Here is a 25,214-nt window from a genome sequence, read left to right on the forward strand (position 1 = left end):
GTGGTGAATTGTTAAATAATATATTTTCTTTAAAACATTAGTTTTTAAACAATTTTTTATTTACGGCATTATGTCGACTATAGTCTATAGTCACCTTCAGAGTACTGAAACGCAATTGACTAATTACCCCGTTTCAAAAACACAATTATTAATTAAAATTTAATTAATAATAAATTTTTTTTTGTAAATAAATTTTTTGCCATCTAATTAATAATGAAATTTTTTATTTTTATTCTAATGAATTAATTTTTTCCAAGCAATTGCGTGATTTTCCCCACTGTATTAGGAAAAAAGACTACGCATTTTACAAAAATGCGCCTCACAAAACTCATTGCATATAAAAATTTTCAATCTTATCTCAAACGAACTGTTGAAATAATTGAAATACTGAAATCTTTAAATGAATAATAGTAGTAGAAAAAAAAATTAACATAATTACACAAAAAGTTTATAACACAAAACTTGTAAGTCACGGCCACTGGTGGGTAACACGGCGGCAGTGGCGTTGTAACCAACTCGATTGGCATTTAACCATTCACATTGGATGATGGTTGATGAGTGCAAGACGATCGGTTTATTGCGTCGATCGCAACCTTGCCAAAGGTCGTTTGCTTCTTCACGATTGTTTATATTTTAGTTAAAAATATTTTATGTTTATAATTTTTCTTTTGCAATTAAATTTCGAATTTCATTTTTCTGTTTTGATTCCATATTCAAAAGTTTAAGTTTATGAACAAAAGAAAAATTATCAATAATTTCATTGCGTTTTATCTTATCTCGAAACCACACGGGAAAGGCGCAACAAACCCGTAGTTCTGCAAACCCAGATGAGTCAATGTTTGGGTTGACTTTAGTTGTGTATTGACAATTTTAACATAAATCGGATTTTATTTGTTATTTTTCTTTTAAAAGCAATTAGATAGGCTTTTGTTATGTTTAATGTAGGTCAACTGATTAATATGGAATTATCAATAACAATGGCAACGACTTTTAGTGAAGGGGTTAAATATATATTAGACCCATTAATGCAAGGTTAGATGTATTAAAATTATTTTACTAATGTGTGAATGACTTCTGCTTTATCAGTGGCGTACACAGAGTTTTAGTTAAGGGGCGATTTATGAAAACTAGTAGGAGATTACATGAAAACACCTGATCGGAAAAATTATGGGAATGTCCTTTCTATCAATGGGGGGGAACCTAAAAGGGGCGATTTAAGAAAACTAGTGAAACCTTTTATGAAAACAATTAAGTAAAAAATAGTGGAAATGACTTTTTTTTAGCGTAAACACATAAGAGGGGATTTTCAAACAAAAATCAAGGTTTATATAAAAACATTATATTAAAAAAATTATGGGAATGATCTTTTTATCAAAGGTGAGAGACTCCCAAGGGCGGTTTTTGAAGACTAATTTAAAGTATATATAAAAATATTAATTAGAAAACATAAAGTCTATGTAAGACTTTATTTTTATCAATGACTTATAGAGAAACTCACAAGAAGTAATTTTTAGAAACTAATTCAAACAACATATAAACATAGAAAACATCCCTGTGTATTACTTTTTCTTATCAGTGGACCTCGTTAAGGTGAGGTTTTTTGCAAACTTATTCAAAGTTCATGTAAAAATTCTTAATTGATAAAAATCCCTATGTTTGACTTCTTCTTTATCGGTGACATATACAGAGACTCACTTGAAAGGTGAGTATTACTTGAAAGTTCAAATAGAAGCATCTAATTAAAAAAATCCATGTTCAATATATGACTTTTCCTATATCAGTGACATCTGTAGAGATTCTCTTAAAAGGGGATTCTTTAAAAATATAGTTTAAAAGTTCAAATAAAAACATCGAATTAAAAAAATCTATGTTCCTATATACAGCAACACAAAAGATCAACTATGATCGCGATGCACCGCTCGATTGGGAGTTTATACCCTGTTTATTGCGAATTATAATTCTATATAAAGAGACTAATAAGTGGAGTTTTTGGAAAATAATTCACAGTTTTTATGGATTGTTTATTTTAAGTAATTGGAAACATCCCTGTGTATTATCACTGCTTTATCAGTGGCATTTGCAGAAACCTATTTAAGAGAAGGTTGTTTAAAATTAATTTTAAATTCATATAAAAATATTTATTTTAAAAAGTTCATTATCTGTCTAGTGTAATATATAAAATAAATATATATAAGTATATAAAATGAATTGAAATATTTTAGTGAGGGCTCAAACCCCAAACCTTCACATTGTGTACGCCATTATACATTATGTATGATGTTAAATACTGCATTCACACTTATAATTATCAAACCTAATTTGCACTTTTTTATATAGATCGAGAATGTAGGAGATATTTGTATGGATTTAGTTTATATTTTTGTGTGGATTTTTGTATGGATTTTTGCAGGAATTTTTGTTTCAATTTTAATAACTGCAAGTCAATTGTGATAGTGTACTGAAAATGTACTAAAAAATTAAAAAAAAACAATTTATTAGATTTTGTTAATTTTTTTAAAATAAAATTTTCATTTTAATTAGAATTTAAGTCCAAATCAATTAAAACAATTGCTTATTCATCAATTTTTATATTGTTTTCTTGGGAAACTGCACCTTTCTGGGTACAGACAATCTTATCACTTCCGAATTTGCTCAATAAAACAATAAATTTTTTTTTTTTTTGAATAGAACAAAAACAAACAATAATCGATGAAAAATCAGTGCAAGAATTATTCTATTTCACAACAAAAAAACAAAAGAAAAAAAAGAAGCAATTTTCAAAAGGAGAAAATTATTTTTATTTTATTTTTTTTTTTTTCATAGAAAAGTACGCCGCGAAGAAAATTGCAAAATACGTCAAATTTGGGATATTCCGCAGTGCGTTCGTTGACTCTTCTGCGCACTAAGACTTCAGTCAAGTGTTTTCATTTCTATTTCAAGCACTTCAAAATATCAAAAAAAAAAATAATTATTTTAACTAAAGGAAAACAGAAAAAAAAAATTATTTTGATCAATTATTCAATTATGCTAGACTAGTCTGAAAGTCTAGTAAATAATTTTATCTGTTGAAATGTAATTACGTTTCATTTACACTTTGATAAGGTGCTGGAACGCAATCAGGAAGCGGGACAGGAAAAGAAAACAAAAACCAGTATTATTTATTATATATTTATCATTTAATAAAAAAAGTTTTTTTGCATTAAAATCATATACTGTCTATATACATACATGTCCCCATACCATACCATTGATCTATCACATGTAAGGTAGAGGAGGTTGAGCATTACCCCGTGAATCCCTTTTCATGAAATAGTGGTTTACGTACACTTTTAAAATGGGCCATATATGTATATATGCTCACATTTCTTATACCTTAGGTATAATGTGTTCAAGGCAAAAGTTGCTGTTAGCCAATTAGCAATTATATGGCTTTATCATAATAAGATATTTGACAATATTTATATTTATAGTGAAAGCCAAGCGGTCATAAAGTTTCAAGATACTATTTTCAGAGTATTCTAATTTGATTGGGAATGGCTTATATCTGGAAATATAACGTCAAAATATTAATTAATTAACAGGAAATGGGTTCTGGTTTACAATGACCCTTCTGGCAACTATATGGACGATAATTCAATTAGTTATGGCAGTTATATCTAGATATGACATGTTATATATTACTGGGTACCTCTTTATCTTTACTTAAAATGTATGTAGAACCTTTAAGACTACTGTTGAAGTTGTGGGGCATAGGATGAAAAAGAGGATATGTTCTTTACAAGTTTTGTTTTTGTTCAGTATTTCTCGTTGGTATCTATCTGAACTTAAATTGGAATGTCATATACCTTTGGTCAAAGCTATTTGCTCAGATGTCTAAGCATTAATTGGTTAAATGAATATATTTTCCGGTTCATAAAGACATTCCTGATCACTGTGGGACAGTGACTACAAACGATGTAAAACAAACGATGTAGGCAAACCAACTACACAAATAGAATAATCAACGATTATTGTTAAAGAAGACAGTGTACCTTATATGCTCAATTATCATTCCACACTCACCAGAAGGACTCTGTGAATACAAAAGATGATCATAATCAAAATGGTTTCGGGTTTTAAGTTAGTCGTGATAATGAAAGGGTTAATAAGTTCGTCAAAAATACTACCTATAAGGTTATAAGAGCAATGAGTTAGTCAAAAATGCTAACAACAACGATTGCCGGCAATACACGCTTTATGAAAATGGCTTAGGGATTTTCCAATCTGAAGAACTCTTCTAAAATTACTATAGTTAGCTATTTTGAGTGCTATACTGATAACTTCATTGGTTAATCGAAATACGTTCCGGGTCATTGAGATAGTCCTAATAAAAGCAGAGCCAATAAGTTGGTGAAATAAAGAACCTTTAACATTTACTGTTGAAGTACACATCTTCTAAGTGTATATTAAAGTAATTGTCTGTTTAATTTAAATGGCATAGTTTTTTTGTTCCGGAAAACCTTTTTAAAATTACTCTATTTAGCTAGATTGTGTTTTGGCTTTTTTATGGAATTACAAGGGACCTACTTCTCACAAAAATTTTAATGGAAGACAATATATAAGAAGTCACCGTAGTTTTTAATTTGAAATAGATGTGTCTTTATTCAAAATTACTGCAGTCAGATTGCCTCAAAATTTTTCTGTAGTATCACAACGGGTTCTCTTCTAACAGATCAAGTCTATTAGGTATTTATTCGCAAATAATTTTTACCCAAAACTCGCATAGTCAGCCAGACTGTCTCATATATGTGGTTGGTCCACTGTTTACAGACTTAGGCATATTGAAGATGATTTGCAAAATAGAAAGGTTATTATCTAGGGCAGAATAGTGACATCTCTATACAAAATTACAATGATTAGTTAGCCAGATTAAGTTGAGATGGATCCAGTGCTTATAAACTAAGTATTATGGAGGGGACTTACAAAACGTCACGATGATTCCTTTAAACCGAAAATGGTATTTCTACCCAAACTTACTATAGTTATCAAGATTGTCCAAAATATATATACTGTGGGTGCACTGCTTACAGGCTAAATCTCATAAAAGATGACTTACAAAATTCTTGTTACCTTATTGGACCGACATATCTTAAACTGCTACAGTCAGTCACATTTCTTACTACTTGAGTCTTATAAAAAACGAGCTGCCATTCGTAACTACTCATTTTGATAAGAAAGTGTTTTTTTGTGTTTAATTATATTTTAATTTAACAATAATTTTAATGATACATTAATTTTATGAACTCTTCACGTGTATAAACCTTGCTGTGCATCCTTGGATTTTTTAATGAAACCGGCATACCTTTCCGGTTAACTGCCTGCCACATTTATCTTCTGAGTGCAGTACTTTTTCGAATTAAAAACATTTCCATGCAAAATAAAAACGTAATTAAAAATTTCTTTTTAAACAAGACTCACAACAACAACAACAACAACAACAACAAAAGATACTGAATTTACATTAAAAAAAAAATTGTTTATCTTCTGTAACAAAGACAAAGAAGCGGCCAAGCACTTTTATAAATATTTACGAAAACTCAGATGAATAAGTCGGTCATTTTTCTCGAAGGCAGCAGCTAGCAGCCAGCAGCCAGCATGTGATATTTTTCTATCATTTCATAATGTTTGTAAACGAAAATATAATTATTATTATTTTCATTTTTAAAATTATCTTTCTTTTATGCCATAAAAAGCAAAATTGGCTGCTTTTCAAGAACTTTTTCTGCGCATTTCGCAAAAAAGATTTTCCATTTCAGAAAATAAAAATTTTACGGAAAATAAAGAGTCTTGCGCCCCTGTCGCGCCCTCTTTTTTTTTAAGAATACAAAATGAAAAATGAAAATTTTCTTTGTGCAAAATTCTGTTGTTTTTAGAAATTTCCTATGTCGCAGTCGCAATCGCAATCGCAATCGTCTACGTCGCACGGCACTGGGATTTCCGGATGTGGGTGTGAAAAAATATTTTCGATTGTCGACACATTGTCTGACGTAGCGATGCTATTTTGATGAGCGTAGAAAATGGTCTAAAGTCATTTAAATCGCGTTGGTCTAAAACGAAACGAAGTGAAAATGCCCTTTTCACACACAATTTTATAAAAAAGCAATATTTTGACGTTTTGAGGTCAAATCGCAAAAATTCTCGATTGTTGTTAAAAAACAATTCTATAATTTATTGTTTAAAACATTAATTGCTTTTCTTTATTGTTTTAAGATAAATTTTGTTAATTGATTTGATTGTTTTTGTTTATTTACGCATTGCCATTTACTTTTATTTACACAAATTAACACATTTCTGTGCTTGACCAAATGCGGGGAGAGTCATTTCCCTCAATGCGTTTCACGCAATTTTTTTTTATTTTTCAAATTGGCGAAAAGCCAAATTTTCAGTTGAATAACCTGATTTTTATGAAATGAAAAAAATATATTTTTTTAACTGAAAGTGAAGTATATAGTCTATTCAAAAATAAAATAAATAAAAAAAAAAATTAATTAAAATTAATCTTCACTTAATGAAAAAAAAATTAAAAAAATATATTAAAATAAATTTTAAATAAATAAGTTTCAAGTGGATTTATTATTTATATTGACAAATATATTTAACAAAAAAATTATTGAATTTAATTAACTAAATCAAAATTTAATTATTTTCAAACTTTTTCCACAAGATATTTTTGTTGCACTATTTAAAATAAAAAATTGCTTTATTTAATAATGTATTTTAAATATATTTTAAAAATATTTTAGAACTATTTTAGTGTTTATTAGAATTACTTTATTAATAAATAATGAGTTATACATTTTATTGAAGTCAATTTCAATTATTTATTAATGAATATTTTAACAAAAACTTGGGAATCAAATCATTAAGTTAATTAATAAATTATTAATTTATAATTTAATTTACTTCATAATAATTTAAGCTCTTAATATGTTGCTTTTATTACAACCAATAATTTAACAAAACTTGAACGAAAGCTTTTCAGTTTTTTTAAACAAAAGCTCATTTTTCTATGCTTTTTATTTGAATGAAACTAAATGAAAATGGAATATAAAATTTTAATACACTGAAAAATATTTTTGATAATTGAAAAATATTAGATGCAAATTCCAATGCAATTATTATACATTAACATTCGTTTTATTCTGTATAATCATTATTTACATATTATATTAAAAAGTCTCTAAATGCATCTCATAAAACCTATATAGTTAAAATGCTTATCATAATATGATTCCTACAACTATAATAAACAAAAACAAAATAAAATTTTATATGAATTGATAAAAATTAAGAAGAAAAGGATTAGAACTTTTATAAATGGGATATGAACCCATTAGCTTAATTAGCTTATCATTTTATTAATATTATTTATAAATATATTTTAGTGTAATATGGCGTTTACACTGGCTGAAAATGGCTCATTCTGAATGAGTCATTTGAAAGTGTTTACATTCGTTGTATGTCATTTTTTCTCATTTCAAACAGCTGATTTTTCAACTTGCATGTTGATTTAATTTTTGGTCTGTGCCAAAAAAATGTTACAGGAAGGTTAAATATACCTTCAAACCTTACAATATAAACTGAAAACTTGTTTCTAGATTCGATTTATTTATTTTTGGGAAGTAGAAATTCCAAAAATTGGTGCATCGTTTTAAAGAAAATGTAACCACCAAACATTTGTTTACCTTTTTTTGTAAATATGTCAAAACAGCTTTTTCAAACTGTCAAAATGCCATGAAGAGCTTTCATTTAGGGTATGTTCAATGGATTCCTTTGCATTTGGAACGTATGTGGAATGCATTCGAACGTCATACAGAATGTGAGAAAATTGCTCATTTTTGTGCTTGAAATTTTATATGCAAGAATGAGCCATTCGATACTCATTTTCGATTTTTGACCAAAATGAGCCATTTTCGGCCAATGTAAACGCCATATTAGAAGCACAAAAGATTTTGATTTCAATTTAATAACAATTTTATATTAATAATATTACAAATAATATTAATATTAATAATATTATATTATTAATCTCATATTTTAGTCTAATTCTTGTAATATTATTAATGTTATTTACTGTAATATTATTACAGTTATTTACAGAACTGTATCTTAAAACTGTATAATACAATAATAATTTATACGCATATTTTTATAATGTTTACAAAAAGTGTTATTTTCAGACAAGCTGAAAAACAAATTATTTTTTTTTCTTTTTCGCATTTGCCAAAATCGATAAAATAATTAAAGCAAAGAACTTGAATATCTGCTTAAACAGACAACATTGTTGCATACGTTCAAAACATTTCCATACGATAAATATAGGTACAAGTTTTCACGAGCACGAAACACATGTCAAACAAAAAAAAACAAAAAAACAAAAAAACAGAAAAACAAAGTGTGAATAAAAATAAAGCAGATAAAAATCTATATATCATTATTTACCTTAAATCGGTTTTATTTAAAAAATTAAAAATATAAATGAAGTAGTGGTTAAAAACTTTACTAATATTTTATTATTTACACTAAGAAACTTTACTTGCTTAACACTTTGAACTTCTTTTTAAAAATACTATAAGCTTGCTTGATTTTCCAGAGTAAAATATTCAGGTAATCTATTCCAAAATAGAAATAATGAAGTATTGCAGAAAAACTAAAATGTAAAAATAAGTTTTTTATTCACTTTATATGTATTTGATTATTCTATATAGAAGGTAAATAAATTTCGGTAAGACTTATTGGTCTATAGCTTGAGTTCATTTTAATTTTTTAAAGTTTAAATCATATATATAGTTTTAAGCTGCGTGATCGATTTTGCAATGTAGTTATCTATCTATCTGCTTATGTGTACACCTAAATGTTTCAATTTGATAATTATAACTGTTAGATGGTTAGATGAACTTGAAAAAAATTACCTATATCATGTCACATCAGCATATAAAAAAATTTTCTATAATGTCCAAATATTATTGAAAACTTTTTTATATAGTTTTTTTAATTAATTTTATATACAAACTGGATGTTAGCAATTTATATATATATTTTATAATTATGCACTTCAAAACAATTTATATATATATTTTATAATTATGCACTTTAAAACAAAACATATTATAGTAGCATACACATCAACTCTTGTGTAGAGTGCAATACGATTCTATAACGACCCACACTTTTTATGATTTCTCAGCAGAATTGGTTAAAAATAGTTTCTCTCTCATTTCATGATCACAAACACAAAAGCTCTTTAAAATCAGTTCTTGGAATTATGTGAATGTGCACAGGTGCCAAAATTAAAAGCTGGCAGCTCAACGATCACAAAACTAAATAAATAAAGTTTAGCATAAATAGAATTAAATATTAAAATATATTTTATCAATAAAAAGTGAATATATTTTTTTATTAGTTTTTATAAAATTTAATAAAGTGCAAGCAAATTGCGTAGAATGGCGCATGCCGTAGTGAAAGTTGTGGAACGTTGCGAAAATGCACAAGAAAACAATACATTAGGTGAATAAAGTGTTAGATAAATTTTACAACAAATAATTAAAAATAATATAAGAAATAATTGTATTAATATAATTCAAAAATATACAAGTTTTAATAAATTATTTTATTTTTAGAAATATGTGTTGTTGTTAGAACTTGTGCTCATATGCCGCCTACTCATATGTGTGTTTCAATGCCAAATTGTTTCTATTGTCAAAAAAAAAACCTTAAATAATATAATATTTAAGGTGGTATTTACTGCCTTAAATTTTATATCATTTAAGGTGTTATTTTACTGCCTTACGAATACGACTATTTTTTTTTTTCATATAGAAGAAAATATATTGATATTAAATAAATAAATACAATATTATTATCACAATTATTTTTACTTTCATTATATATATTTTTATATTTTTTTTTGAATATTTTTTTTACATATTATTTAGTTGAATTCTTAATAATTATTTTTGATTCTTTTATTTACAGATTTGTCTGAGTGTCAATTAATGCACATACCTGATGCCGTTTACCATTTGATGCGAAACACAGAACTTAAGACTTGCGATCTCAGTTGCAATGTGATTAAGAAGATACCCCCAAAATTCGCTCTTAAATTTAATTTAATAACAGGTAATAATTTATTTTAATATTTCTATTAAAAAATAATTAAAAAGAAATATTGTTATTCTAATATAAAAAACTTAGGATTGTTTAAAATATATTTTTATTAGAGATATTTCTTCTACTCAACTATAAGTTTTGTTAAAGGTTGAGTACATGTCATAATGAACTGCCCATCTATATCTAATTATCCCTGTTAACTTTTTTATGGATTAAATTATTTTAATAATTATTCAATACAAATCCCAGATATGCCTTAAAGCCCACAAATATTCCAGGAATATGTATATAGAATATATAATATTCTTTTCATTAAAATTTCATAACTGGTCTTTGTCTTTGTTAGACCAGTTAACTCACTTGAGATTGCTTGAATTACATACTTAACTGGTCTAATGAAACCAGTGGAAACGTACTATTAGAAATAAGAGAAGAAACCATTGTCATATCAATGTGGCGAAACCATAAATTAATAGATCTCAACTCGGTTTGTGGGCTGGGTCTAGCTAAGAGTTGGGCGAAGTCACGGAAAGTAGAAAAACAAAGAATAATATATAGTTGCTTAAGGTCTCCGCTGCCTTGTTCCACTAGACAGGAACTTGTAATGGATTTATTTAAAGCCGGTATTCCAGTTCGACTAACCCACAGAATGATGACAATATTTATAAGCAATACGTTTTCTGTTCTATTAGGTATTTATTGCAATACAAAATATCTATAAAAATTCCATTGCAATAGTTCTTTAGAACTTTCTATCACTATTCCTTGTATTCTATACTATAAAAAAATATTAATTAGTAGAATAATGTCAATAGAAAGCACAAATTCGATCTGCTTGGCATAAGTTGCCTGGCCGAGCTTCATCCTACAAAATTAGGGACTTAGGCTGAGTTCATAGAATTGTCAGGTTGTTTCATCCTTACCTAACGGAAAAGTTTTTCCCCTTCGACATTGCTTGCATGCTCTATGCATAATCAAACTCCAAACCTGTGCTACTACAACAGGACATTATTTCAGCTTAAGTGACCTCTTTTAAGTACAAAACCGCCACAGCAACCTAACCGGACCTGACTTGAGTTTTTACTTTCACACTAAGATATTATTAGTTAATGATTATGTATTTCCATTTCAGATTTGAACTTGTCACACAATCAATTGTCCAGAATACCAGATGAGTTGGCAGATTTGAACTCCTTGGCACGTTTAAACATTTCACATAATTCATTTATTGTACTGCCACCAGTTGTGTTCAAAATGCCCAAATTACGCGAATTGGACGCCAGCAATAACGCCATCATAGGTAAGTGAATCAATCTCAACATCATTCATCCAATAATAATTTTAATATTTCCGCAGAAATCGACACAGATGAGATGGTGACCAGTGATTGCTTAGAGTTAGTAGATTTAAAACACAATCCCTTATGCCGCGTCTTTCACCGTAAATTGCAAAACATCAATGTACCGTTCCGCATCGAAGTCTCAGAGTACGACGAGGATGCAGACTGGTAGTTGCCTCCCTATTTGAGATCATCCTATTTGAAATGATGTTCGACATTGCACGCACATCCAAAAGAGGCATGATATACATACTTTAAGTGCAATGTCTTCAAATATATACTGCGAAACATATCTCATTTAGTTTTAGGCACATACATTTATGTACATTTAATCCATTAGAGAACTCGATATTGTAAAAATATTTAGAACAAATATCTAACTGTAAAATATTTATATAATCTAGCATAATGACATGTACTTAAGGCCTTGTAGCTGCAACTGAAGCCATGAATGTCTAAGGCACTTGTCAGTTACTAAGGCGCATTCTAGTTGTAAGGCAATTCGACAATAACTCAGAACTCCAAAGATTTTTTTTATTAACATTTATGCATGTAGAAATTTAGTTTAAGTCAAATTTATTGAGATTTTTTTACTGTGATTACTTAAAGTAAAGAAATTGTTATATACTATATACATATATATATATGTATGTATAATTATAATCCTTATGGCAAAGCATAGAGCGCAGGTCCTTAGAATTGTTTGTAAATGTAAATAGAAAGTATCTTTTAGTATTTCTAGTCAAGCATCAGTTCTTTTTATGATATATGAACGGACCAATTGCCGATAATAATTATGATTTTATTAAGTTTATTTACTTTGTTTACATTTTTGTAATTAATTTTTAAATTAATGTAAAAAAATTAAAATTTGTACTTAGCTTAAAGCGACACTTAATAAACTTTTTGTTTGACTCTTTGCATGCAAAGAGATATAAATTTTGTATTTTTTATAGACGTTACAACTGAAAAGTTTTTGATTAATTCTAACGATCCACTAGGGTCCATTATACTACCGTAAAAAAGTCAGAAATCAACTTGAATCTTCTTAAAGTACTGTTCAAGGAGTAGTATTGAAGGTGGCTAAATTCTATGAAAAGTCCTCTAACATGATAAACCGTCGTTACGCACTCTGAACCTCTAAGTCTCTATCATGTTAAACCGTCGCAGTTCTACAATGGTTCCTTGAACGGCTGTAAACCTATATATCATTGATGGGAATCTCTATGAAATTACTAGACTTTTCGTAAATAAAACGGAACCAACTTGAGTACAGATATCGTATTCTAATCAAGATTAACTCTAAGGCTGTTGTGATTGGCGAAGCTTTAAGTTCTCATATGTCAAAATTTACCGTATGATGAGGTTAGGAGCGAAAGGGTCTTATTGGAAACATTTATTAGAGTAAGATAGTCACGCATTATGACTTTTTCAAGTCAGATCTTTTCCATATGTCCCTGTTAATTTAACAAATTTCGAATATTGCCAGCAACTTGTGTTCTTGAATAAAACAGTCAAGTGTTATTAATATATTAGAAACCCACGATGTAAAAGTTACTGAAAAGAATTTGTGGCCTTATATAAAAGTACAACTTTAGTCCATGAGTTCTTGAAACGGACCTTATAAAAAATATAAAAAAAGTACACCTTCTCATATCTTCAACGACCACTATAATGAATATATTGTATTGAAAACATATGGTATACGATCTATTTTTATTATACCATTTAATAGTAATTGAAAATAAAAAAAGGAAAAATAAATTTTCCAGCCAATTTATTCGTTCCTTACACAGGCTGTATTGAAATATTTTTAGAAAAAAGGATTACGGACTTGATTCGCATTAGATACAAGGCAGTAAATCACTTATTGAAAACAAGTCTTTAACGTAGATCCTTAACGTTTTTTTGGGAAATGATTACTTTTATAACGTTAGCCTGGAGATATGGAAACATTGCATTAGAATGAAAGCTCATGGTTTAAAATATCTGCAGTAAAAAGTGAAACTAATAGCCTTGATACAGCAAAGTTACGAAGCTTGGAGGACTTTTTTAATTCCAGTGGATGCAAATGGAGATCTATATTTTAAAATTTCTTTTTCTTTTGGATTGGTAATATAGTCCAACCAAAAATTTTTGATTGCAGAAGGCTATAATGATTCGGAAAATGATAGAATAATATGCTTTATTTTTAACAATGACACATATTGTCATTAGACTCCCTAATTCCCCGAACCTCATTCAACCATTACACATCCACATCCTAACCTGTACATTCGTCGTGGAATTCCTTACATGCTATCTGCTTTATAGATATCTATGAGCTACTACAACAAGAAGAGAACCTAATTCAATTGCGATATAAGTGAAAGCATGTTGGGAGATATTGATTTTTGAATATATACTTGAAAAAATAGTTGAAATAAATAAAGCAAAGAAAAAGAAAATAAGTGTTGGATTCCTTCACAAAAAGATGATTGGAAAGCATTAATTATTGGAAGATGACTAAAGATAAATTATAAAAAATAAAGTCGGACAACAGATAAATAATAGATGTATATAATAGAGATTTTTATAAAAAAAAGATTTAATAAGTGTAAAGTTGAATATAAATTTAAATAAATGTTAAAAAAACATTAAGAAGTTTTGCGTACTTTTTTGGATTAACCACATACATTTTTTTTAATGATATGTTTATAAATTTTTTTGTAATAAAAATGTATTAAGAAACAAGGGTAAGAGCGTAACTCATGTAGTTTAAAAAAATTATTTAAATAATTAAATATGAGAAATAATTCCAAGATCACTGACAATCGGTAATATTCGAAACAGAAATATCTGAATAAATTATTTTTAGAAAAAAGTAAAACATTCACTTTATTATCTAAAAATATAAATAATATATAAGTGAATCTATTTGAATGATTTTAAAAAACGACCTGTTTGCTTTCACATTCAGAAACATCTACAATATGTACTTATGAAGCGCACATTTGTATATAAACATAATTATGTTGTTGGCAACATTAGTTATATTGTTGGCAACATCAGTTATATTGTTGGCAACATTAATTATATTGCTGTCAACATTAGTTATATTGCTGGCAACATTAGTTATGTTGCTGGCAACATTAGTTTTATTGCTGGCAACATTAATTGTGTGCGTCATATTTGTAATGCGATTTGTTGACGAAGTAATTTTACAAACGGCTACGCAAGCTCATAAGCTCTCAATAGCTTTCATACAAGTTGCATTGGCTTAATAATAATACGGTTTTTTGTTTGTTTTTTATTTATTCATTCATGCAATGTCATTAATTTTTTTTTAGTAATTTTTGGAATTCAACATTGAACCAAAATTGATCAAGTATTTAGAGTTATATTTATTTGATTATATATAAATAAATAAAATTTAATATAATATATTAAAATAATAGAAAATAATTGTTTTAAACTCACCAGCAACATTTTGTATTTGTCAACAGCTGGAAGCTTTCATACGTTAAGCGAGAGTTACAAGCAAATAAAAAAAAATTATTTTTTCCAAAGACACTCTTAGTTAGCAAAGACACTATTTTTCAACACATTAAATATAGAGATATATACTTTATATATATTTATATTTTTTATAATAAAACACTTGATTCATTTACACAATTATTTATCAAAACACAAAAATAAATAAAACATAAACTCAATATAAACTAAACTCATAAATAACACATTTGATATAGAATTTAAAAAACGGGACTTCGCCACGACGCGTTAGAGAGAATCGTACAAACCCGGTTAAGCTTCTCTACTCCGCACTGCCTTAGTCACAACTGAAACTTTATTTTTGCATAAACAATTTTTTGCTGAATTCGATCCAGTAACGGCATTCGAAGATAGAAATTTAATAAAGCTGAGCTGAAACTCGAATCATATTTTGCAGTGTCACTTAATATAAAAATATTTAATATAAAAATTTTTATTTATAAATAATCGAAAATAATTATTATACATAATTTATTATATTCAGCTGAGGGACTTCAATTGCCATTATAGGTACATAACCATACTATATAATGTTTTAGGTTTGTAAGTCTTTCAATAAAAACTATTACATTATTATTAAATAAATATTTTATGTAATATTACATAATGATAATGCGAAGATAATGGAAAGATAATGGAAAGATAATGCTTTGGATTTGCTGGAACTTTTACACAGAATTTTTAATCTGATTGAGATCTTTAACATATATTATATAGTAATAGCATAAGTAATATAATTGTATAACACATACAAATTTTTTTGTGTGGTGAGAAGGTGGATTATATTATGCACCGTCAAATCGATAGTCGTTAGAATAGTGTGCCCGACTTCCTAACATATACACACATGTAGTATGTACACATGTAGATCATTCTAAAATACCCCCACTTCGGAGAGACATCGACATTTATGTTGACGTTTAAAATTATGCTCTGACTTATGATCTGCGTCCGAGATTTCTGCTTCTCGTTTATAAATTCAGAAAAAAAATTTAGGAATTTGGTTGATATAACCAGATTTCAATTTAATCTCTGCTCAAAATATTCCTAATCGACGCATCATGTTGGTTCAACCATACCACATGTTGGTATGGTTATTTAGTTTTATATAGCTGTTGTAGAGTATAGTTTTTCGATTTTGATCAATACGACATATGATCAAGGTCTAGTCTCGAAAAGTATGTATGCAGAGCTTCAAACAAATAGCTCAAAAACTATCAGAGTACAGGAATAGGGCTAAATGAACTCAAATTACTAAGCTGATCAAGAATATATATACTTTATGGTGTCTATGACGTTTTCTTCAATGCGTTACAAAAATCTTGACAATCGAATATATTTCATTTTTACAGTTCCTTGCATAAAGGAAAAAAAATTAATATATAGTGAAAATTTTTCCTCAATATAAAATAATTAATCTACTAAAAAGTATATATAATGGAGATAAAAGGAATTAAGTCCATAACAACTTGGTTCGGTAGGAATTGAAGAGTAAAAATCTTTTTCTAATCATAATATAAGGAAAATGTGAAGAATTTAAATTACTATAGGTTTAAATATTTATAAATACTTAAAAAAAATTCATTAGTTTTATGTTATACACTATATTAATATTATTTTTAAATAAAACATTCACTTATTCATTTAAATAAAATATATTTTTATTTGATCAAGTTTACCACAAAAGTTTATTATATTTATTTTTGAATATATATAAATATTTGTTTAGAGTTTGATTTTTCTGTATTTATATAAAGTTGTTCACTTTATTTAGTTTATAGAAATAGATACATATAATTCGAGTTTCATCATATTAAAAAATATTTAATTTTTATTTAAAACATAATTATATAGTTAAATTTTTATTAAAAACTTAATTTCATTTATATTTTTTCTATTAGATTATTTTATATATCAAATGATTATAATTACTAAGTAGAAAATAATTTCAAAATTATTTATATATAATAATATATAAAACTTTAATAGCATATACAAGATTTTAGTATAAATTATTTAAACTAAATTTAAAATTATTAGAAGGTACAGAAATGATTTTTTTTTTTTGTAAATTCGAATTAAAATAGCTTTGCTAGAGGCATTTTTATTTTGATTTCATATAAACTTTTATGATAGTTAATATATTAACTATTAACTATATTAATATATTATTAACTACTTTTTTTTTAATATGACTTTTATATATTAAATAGTAGCTTACGTAGCAGTTAGTTGACTTCATTTATATATACTTCAATAAAGAAAATTATACAAAAAAAAAATATATTTAAATAAGATATATATAAAATATATATACATATATACATATATTTAATATATTTAAATATGTTTAAAATAAGTTGCATGTATATATATTTATATATATATAAATAAATATATATATATATAAACATATATATAAATATACTTCAATAAAGAAAATTATACTTAAAAAATAAATTTAAATAAGATATATATAAAACATATATACATATATACATATATTTATATATTTAAATATGTTTAAATAAGTTGCATGTATATATAAATAAATATATATAAATATAAACATATAAATATAATATACTTTAATAAAGAAAATTATACTATTATAAAAATATATTTAAGTAAGAATATATATTATATATATATATATATATATATAATATATATTATATATAATTAATATATATATATAATATATATATATATATATATATATATATATACTTAAATATGCGAAATAAGTTAAATATATATATAAATATATATAGGTATGTATATTTTTAAGTTATTATTATGTATTTTATCAATTAAAGTTTTGTTAATTAAAATCAATAGTATATTAAAGTTTAGTTCAATATATTTTTATTATGAAATTTATAGTAAATAAATTAAATAATAAGCTTAATAAATAATTTATTTATGAAAAATGATTTTGTAGGAAGAAATTACTTAATTCTTTTAGTAATAATTAAAATAATTACTAAATTCTTATTTAATGATTTATTAAATTCTGGCTAATTAAATAAATTGTATTTTAGTAGGATAATTCTATGGTTAATATCAGAAAACTGAAATAATATTTATTAAATAGAAAAGCCTTGTTTATTAATTTTAATTTTTAAAAAATTTTTAATTTTAATTGATAAGTGCCAGATTATTCCATTTTTATGTCCATTATGTTTTTTGTTATTAAAAGCTAATAGTGTAAAAATAACCTCAATATCTTAGCTAAGAATCAAAAACGGAAAAAAATTAAAATAAATAATTAAATAGATATTTCAAAGATAAATAAAGGTATCAAGAAGTTATTTTGTTTATTAGATACAATTAAATCTTAATGCTTTTTTTAATGTATTTCAATATGCCATCTATGTAATGTTATATTTGTAAATATATATGTATGTAATATTTTTATTTATTATTTATTAAAGTTTAATTTTTTATTTAAATATATATATTTCTCTCTGTCTATTTTAATTTTCTTTATATATTGTATTTTTGAAATACTTCTCATATTTTATAGAATATTTTTTAATATCAACGTTGCATAAAATATCAAATAATGTAACTTTCATATATAAAACAGAATCCTGTTTACCACAATTTGAATTGTCCTTTCGACATATGTGTACACCCTACACTTTAGGTACATGCATGCTTAGCTTTTCAGATTGGCCAGCATTTGAAAATTTGTATTTTGATGAATGTCTAATTATTTAATATTATTTTTTTTTAATTTAAATGTTATTTTACTTTATATTAAAAGTTTTCTATTCAATTTTGTCTTGTTTGATTTTCTTGAAACCTGCGCAGTTCCTGTTTCAGCAACACACTGAAATCTATTTGTTGTTGTGTAGCCAAGTCCTCAGTTTCATTCTCATTCGCATCCGCATCCGCATCCTCATCTTGAAGCATCAATATCTCTAAACGTCTCTCATCTTCTTCATTGAATTTATTGTCTTCAAAATCTCTAATTTCAATTGATTTGCGCCTTTCCCTATATTTTGGCTGTGAGCCCTGTGTTATGTTTCTATATTGATTTGTTTGTCATTCCTGGAGTACAGCTTCACTAACCTGACTAAGAGGTAATTGTACATCAATAGATTTCTGTTTCATGGTAAGGCCATGAGAACTCAATGGTATCTGCGACTGTGTGCTGGTATTGAATGAGTGCATGTGGAATTGAGAGTGTGCACCGGTTAGTTTAGTCAGTGGTATACGATATACGCGTAGTGGCTTGCAACGATCCGGTGAGCTTGAGTAACCCTCAGTGCTGTTGCCGTTATTGTGATTATTGTTGTTGCCGCTATTGAAGAGACTACGATATTTAGAATTACGTTTCGTTGGAGACATTGGGGAGTGTTGATTACATTTGGTGTTGTTGGTATTATTTCTGGGGGAGTTCGGTGGTACACTTGTTTGTAGTTGTATAGTTTGTTGATCCAATATGGAATTACTACGTAGAGCAGTGTTATTTGACTGATATGAGTCGCCACAGGAATTACTTTTGGCTATAAATGGCTTCTCTTCCATTATATTACTTGTTTTTTGCAAGGAACGCGCTCGTTGTATTTGTGGCAATTGTCCTGTTGCATTTGGTATTTCTAGTAAATTGGTTAGTTCATGTTCTGGATTTATTGGTATATCTTTGCTGGTCATATTACTGCAAACACTGGACAAATCACCATAATTGTCCCGTGTCAGCTCTTCGCTAGATGAAGTTTCACTTGGTGTTGTGACTAGACGACGTTCTGGTGTGAGTTCATTGATTTGCAGTCCCTTTATATTTAACTCTTTTGAGCGTATCTCAGGTGCCGTGCTGACAAAGAATATATCTCTTTTCGATGTGATCATTTGCAATTCTGGCATTATTGCTGTGTCTACTAAATTACCATTAACAAGTAGTCGTATTTCCATTGAGTCCGAGGTAAAACCCAGTATATAGGGAAATGCACACACAACTGATGTTGGCGAAGTATTCCAATGAAAATCAAATTCGCTTGTGGTGCCATCCTTTTGATTCAGTTTTTGGAAGTGGCAAGTATCTGTAATTCAGAGTTATAGAATAATTTAATGGATGTATGGTAAATTGATTTTTAATATTAGTTATTAATAATACATATATTATATAAATTTATATATTTTAACATTATTAAAGTCCTATGAAATTTATATGAAAGTAAAGAATAATAATCCTGATGATTACTATAAACGTTAGTTGACGTATTAATAAAATATAAAATAAAATAAAATAAAAACATATAAAGATTGTGATTACTTCTTAATTAAAAATTTGCTATTATGTCTTAACAAACATAGTATTAGAAATAATTTTAAATAATAATTTTGAGATATTTCGAACAATATTCAATTAATTCCAAGACCACTGAAGATGGGTATTTGACAATACTCGAAACAGCTGTATGGTCTGCCAAAAATTAAATTAATTAATAAAATAATAAAATTTTGCTGTTGTGATTTAATACTGTTCGAAATACCTCTCTATGGAATATATTTAAATTTTATAATAAAATACGTTAGAGCTTATTTAGCAAATTAAAATAAATAAATTTTTTAATATAAATATAAATAAATATAATAATATAGTATATAAAAATATTTAAATATAATATAATAAAATAATATAAAAATCCTTTATAAAATATAATTACTTTATAAAATATAAATATATAAGGTTTTTAAACAATATTTTAAAAAAACTATTTTATTATATTTGATATAAAGAACTCGTTATTTACCTTTCACATTGATACTAATATTATTTTTATTAATTCTTTCATTTAATATTGTATATATTTGTTTTTTTTATTATAAATATTCATTTAATTTGTATTAAGTTCTTTTAATATTTTTTTTTATATATTGACTTCTTTCTTTAATCTAATACAATTATTTACATTAAATTCCTTTTAATACTTTTATAATGAAAATGTTTTGTGAATAGATAAAAATATTACGCTATAGTTTTATATTTTTCATTAATTTTGTATAATAATTTTGAATATTTATTATTTTTTCATTTCTTTATTTTAATTTTACATAAAATTTTTTTTATTTTTAAAATTATTATATATGTTTTTAAAAGATTTATTTTTATTTATATAATGACATTAATCATATTATTCTTTGCTAAACATTATAATCATATTCTTTTGCTAATTATTGTTATTCTTAAATAAATAAATAATTTATTATTAAATAATTGATTATAAAAAAAATAATTAAATTATATAATTAAAAAATATAAAAATAAATAATATAAAAATAATAAAAAAAAATAAAATACAATATAATTTTTAAAGTCAATTGTGAAGATAGATTGACAAATAAAACGGTTTTTTAAAAATTAATTACTTAAGAAATTGCATTTTATTATTATTTTTATTTGTTACTATAACGTATGACTTTTATTTAGTTTTTACTATTAAATTTTGAATTATTTTCTCGACCTAGTTTTTAATAATGATTTTTATATATATTATATGCAGCTTTAGGTCACCTTTTTGTTAAAAATAGAAGAAGAATTAGTAAAATATTTTAAAAAATATTAAACAAATGTTTAATTTTAATTTTAACAAAAAGATGACCTGTAACCGGATAAAAAATTTATAAAAAACATTTTATTTTTATATATTTTATTCATTTATTACATGTATTTATATTGCTGTTTGTTATTATTCCTGATTATTTTAATTTATTAAATTCACTGTTCATTTTTTTATTTATTATTTTATTTATTTTTTGTTTATTATTATTTTTTTTATTCTTTTTATTAGAAACTTTTTATTAGAAAGAAACTAAATTTTTAATATAAACTATTGTCTTCAACTGAGAGGTATTTGTATTATATTATTTATTTTTATTTTTTTTATTAATTATAATTGAAAGGTTTGAATAGTAGTGAATTATAGCAACAAAAGTTTTACATATTTTTAATTAATTAAATTTAAAGTCAAGTCTAAATATTTCAAATATTTTTTCTTTATATTTAATTCATTATAATTCGATATCAAATTTGATTTTAACCTCAGTTATGATGGTGGTGATCTTTATTTTATTTATTATTTAAAAAAAAAATTTTAAATAATAATAATTTTAAAAATAACTGACCAATTAGCCCGTGAATTAATTATTTCTATAAAAAAAAATTTTTGTAATTAAAAATATATTCTTATGAAGTCTGTTATGAATTGTTATTACAATTCACTACTGTTCGAAGCCTTTCTATTAAATACAAAAGTTTCTATTAACTAAAATAGTCACTATCGTCATAACTTACGTTAAAATCAAATTTAATTAATTATAATTGTTTATGTAATTTATGGTTTAATAATAATAACTTAGAATTTTTTTATATAATATTATTTATTACTGTTTATTTGTAATATTTACTTATTATAGTTTGTCATAAATTTTATTTATTAATAAATTATTTATATATACTTTATTTTATTTATTCATTATTTTTATTTAACTTTTATTTTAATTTGCATTTTTTACTTTATTCCCATTTTTAATGTCTAATATATTTATTAGTTTTAATTTTTTTATATTTTGAATTATGCTTATTAAGCATTTATTTTATAAAATGTTCTATTTTTTAAAATAATATTTTCAGATGGTATACATAAATGTGTACTAGAGTTTTAAAATAAATTTATTGAAAATATGTATTTTGTATATAATAATTTTTCTTAAAATATATTTTTATATATATATTTTCTGCGACTGGTTCTCTACTTACGATTGTAGCACAGCAGAAGTTCAGTTTCTAGGCCGTCACATAGTTCAATTGCATCTGTAAGCTGTGCTTGACTTCTTTTTGATGGTTCCACTTCGTGCAAACGTGTAATTGTACCAGTTTGATCACAGATAACTTCATAATGATACCTGAAACAAACAAAAAAGCAACAAAAGGATTCATTTTTATTATGAAACAATTCGAAATGAAATTGTTTTCCACTTGCCTATATCCAACACAAATAATACCACCAGCATTTGTATTTGTTGGTCCTTCTAATGGCGTAATAATCGACGGCGAGTCACTCAGCTGTATTTCCTTTTGAAAAATGAAACCTTCAGCTGTTTCTGTATCGTTTTCCGAACACCACGAAGCCCATGCAGCCGTATGTTTCCATTGGAATAACTGTAACTTTTTGCCAACAGCGACCACTAAGCGTAAATGACCACCATTGACACGCGAGCTAGCAAACAAATGACAACCGCGTGTCCTGTCAATGCGGCGATCCTTCACCTCCGCCCGACTGCGACACTTGAATGACTCCTCTGCACATTTTGGTTGAAACTCACGCAAACGAAAAACATGTACACGATGCGAATCGCGGTTGGTGACTGAGCCGCCACGTATCAAAACCAAACCATGCTCCTCCAAAACATTCAACTGCCGCACATAAAAAGTCTTGTCAAAAATAAGCTGATGTGATTGATCTTCTGCGGAACATAAAAATACAAATAAAATGTATGAATTGCAGTTAGCTTAGCTTAGCTGTAACCTGTAATTTAATTTACCTTTCATCAGGAAGGTGCCATCATCAGTTGCAATAAACAAACATTCATCACTGCTGCCAAAGGAATCACCAGCCAGCGTACCTCTGTGCGGAAATGTGGGGTAAAATATATCAGGGCCCCAAGGTGGGTTTTTAAATATAGTACAAGGACTCGCTGAAGCAATGCTAGTGGGTGCATCACCGCGTACAATGGCTTCCAGCTTAAGTGCTTGTCCAATGCGTACAAATTCTATTTGCCTTGCGTCCTCCTTCAGCTTTGATGTTCTTGGCACGTCGTAGAGCACTTCAGAGAAGGCGCGTCTATTTAGCATGTTCTGCAAATGAAATTGTTAGTTAACATAAACTTTTACTATTGTTCTATTTCAATTACAAACAGGACTCTTAATTACTTTCGTGTGGTGTGGCAATTGTGGCAAATGTGGCAAATGTGGCAAATATTCTAACACGCCCACACACAAAATTCGTGTGCATTGATATTCACGGGATTGCACAATAATTGTTTACCAACATTTACATTTTGGCTGTTGGGTTAATAGACGCTTAAATATGCACTTCCCTGCATTGAGTTTTGTGTACTGCATGTACTGCATGCACTGCCATAAAAGCAATGCAACTGCATCGCATGCACCACAACTGCCAGAGTACAATGTGCAATGCTTTCAAACCTTCTATGTTGAGTGAACTTACCAATTTGCTGTCGCCCACGTAGTCCTCATGTAAATCCTTAATCAACATTTCCAAAGTTCTTTCACGTTTTTGCGAAAATGTTGGCGTTTGAAATGTTGCCTTTTCAGCATTTATCAATTTCACTAGCAAAAATTCACGGAACATTGAGATGTCCTGCGAAATAAAATTGGATAAGAAGGTAAGCACAAATTCAATTGAGATTTATCATGAAAAATTCATTGTGGGACATATACATATTGTGTACATAAAGAGGATTGCATGCTAGTACAATAAAAGGTCCTCGCAAACATCTTCTTCAATGATATTATGCTAATGGAGATTGACAGGGAAAGGGGTCACTTTAGTTTGGCTACATATTGGGTTATATCAAGACATTATTTACTGTTGTACATTATTATTAATATTATATTGTAACGAACCTTTCTGGCCGGGGTTTTACTCGCCGGATTAAAGGTTCAGTCCTACAATAAATTTATTTGATAGGAACAGTGGAATACGGTGGATGGTGACGTTGGTACGGTGATATGGTTTGAAGAAATGTGAATTTCTTCTCTATACAATGGATTTTGGCGTAGAAATGTTAATTTCGACGCCCCTGACAAAAGGTTTGAAGAAATGTGAATTTCTTCTTTATACAATGGATTTGGCGTAGAAATGTTAATTTCAGCGCCCCTGACAAAAGGTTTGAAGAAATGTGACTTTCTTCTCTATACAATGGATTTTGGCGTAGAAATGTTAATTTCGACGCCCCTGACAAAAGGTTTGAAGAAATGTGAATTTCTTCTTCATACAATGGATTTGGCGTAGAAATGTTAATTTCAGCGCCCCTGACAAAAGGTTTGAAGAAATGGGAATTTCTTCTCTATACAATGGATTTTGGCGTAGAAATGTTAATTTCGACGCCCCTGACAAAAGGTTTGAAGAAATGTGAATTTCTTCTTCATACA

At 26.8% G+C, this 25,214-nt stretch overlaps 2 protein-coding genes across 2 annotated transcripts; one reads left to right on the forward strand and one right to left on the reverse strand.

Moving 5' to 3' along the window:
- Window positions 1–9,402: 9,402 nt before the first annotated feature.
- Window positions 9,403–12,412, forward strand: LOC119669300 (leucine-rich repeat-containing protein 20-like). Its single transcript, XM_038079141.1, has 4 exons — window positions 9,403–9,546; window positions 10,015–10,158; window positions 11,282–11,449; window positions 11,506–12,412. Exons 1-4 carry the CDS (start codon window positions 9,483–9,485, stop codon window positions 11,658–11,660), a joined length of 531 nt encoding a protein of 176 aa, XP_037935069.1. The 5' UTR covers window positions 9,403–9,482; the 3' UTR covers window positions 11,661–12,412.
- Window positions 12,413–18,566: 6,154 nt separating this feature from the next.
- Window positions 18,567–24,411, reverse strand: LOC119667811 (GTPase-activating Rap/Ran-GAP domain-like protein 3). Its single transcript, XM_038077142.1, has 5 exons — window positions 24,268–24,411; window positions 23,582–23,894; window positions 23,020–23,503; window positions 22,797–22,942; window positions 18,567–20,076 (listed from the first exon to the last, which is right to left on the reverse strand). Exons 1-5 carry the CDS (start codon window positions 24,409–24,411, stop codon window positions 19,079–19,081), a joined length of 2,085 nt encoding a protein of 694 aa, XP_037933070.1. The 3' UTR covers window positions 18,567–19,078.
- Between the last annotated feature and the right edge of the window lie 803 nt (window positions 24,412–25,214).

The sequence above is a fragment of the Teleopsis dalmanni genome, chromosome 1 (assembly GCF_002237135.1).
Source record: "Teleopsis dalmanni isolate 2A chromosome 1, ASM223713v2, whole genome shotgun sequence".
Taxonomy (NCBI): domain Eukaryota; kingdom Metazoa; phylum Arthropoda; class Insecta; order Diptera; family Diopsidae; genus Teleopsis; species Teleopsis dalmanni.

What these genes read in the sequence shown, in the direction of transcription:
- LOC119669300 (XM_038079141.1), top strand. Translation starts at nt 9,483, where the DNA reads ATGGCGCATGCCGTAGTGAAAGTTGTGGAACGTTGCGAAAATGCACAA. An exon ending in TAAATTTAATTTAATAACAG is followed by an intron (nt 10,159 to 11,281) that starts GTAATAATTTAT and finishes TTTCCATTTCAG; the next exon opens with ATTTGAACTTGTCACACAAT. An exon ending in CAGCAATAACGCCATCATAG is followed by an intron (nt 11,450 to 11,505) that starts GTAAGTGAATCA and finishes ATATTTCCGCAG; the next exon opens with AAATCGACACAGATGAGATG.
- LOC119667811 (XM_038077142.1), bottom strand. Translation starts at nt 24,411, where the DNA reads ATGTTCCGTGAATTTTTGCTAGTGAAATTGATAAATGCTGAAAAGGCA. An exon ending in TGGCACCTTCCTGATGAAAG is followed by an intron (nt 23,504 to 23,581) that starts GTAAATTAAATT and finishes TATGTTCCGCAG; the next exon opens with AAGATCAATCACATCAGCTT. An exon ending in ATTATTTGTGTTGGATATAG is followed by an intron (nt 22,943 to 23,019) that starts GCAAGTGGAAAA and finishes TGTTTGTTTCAG; the next exon opens with GTATCATTATGAAGTTATCT.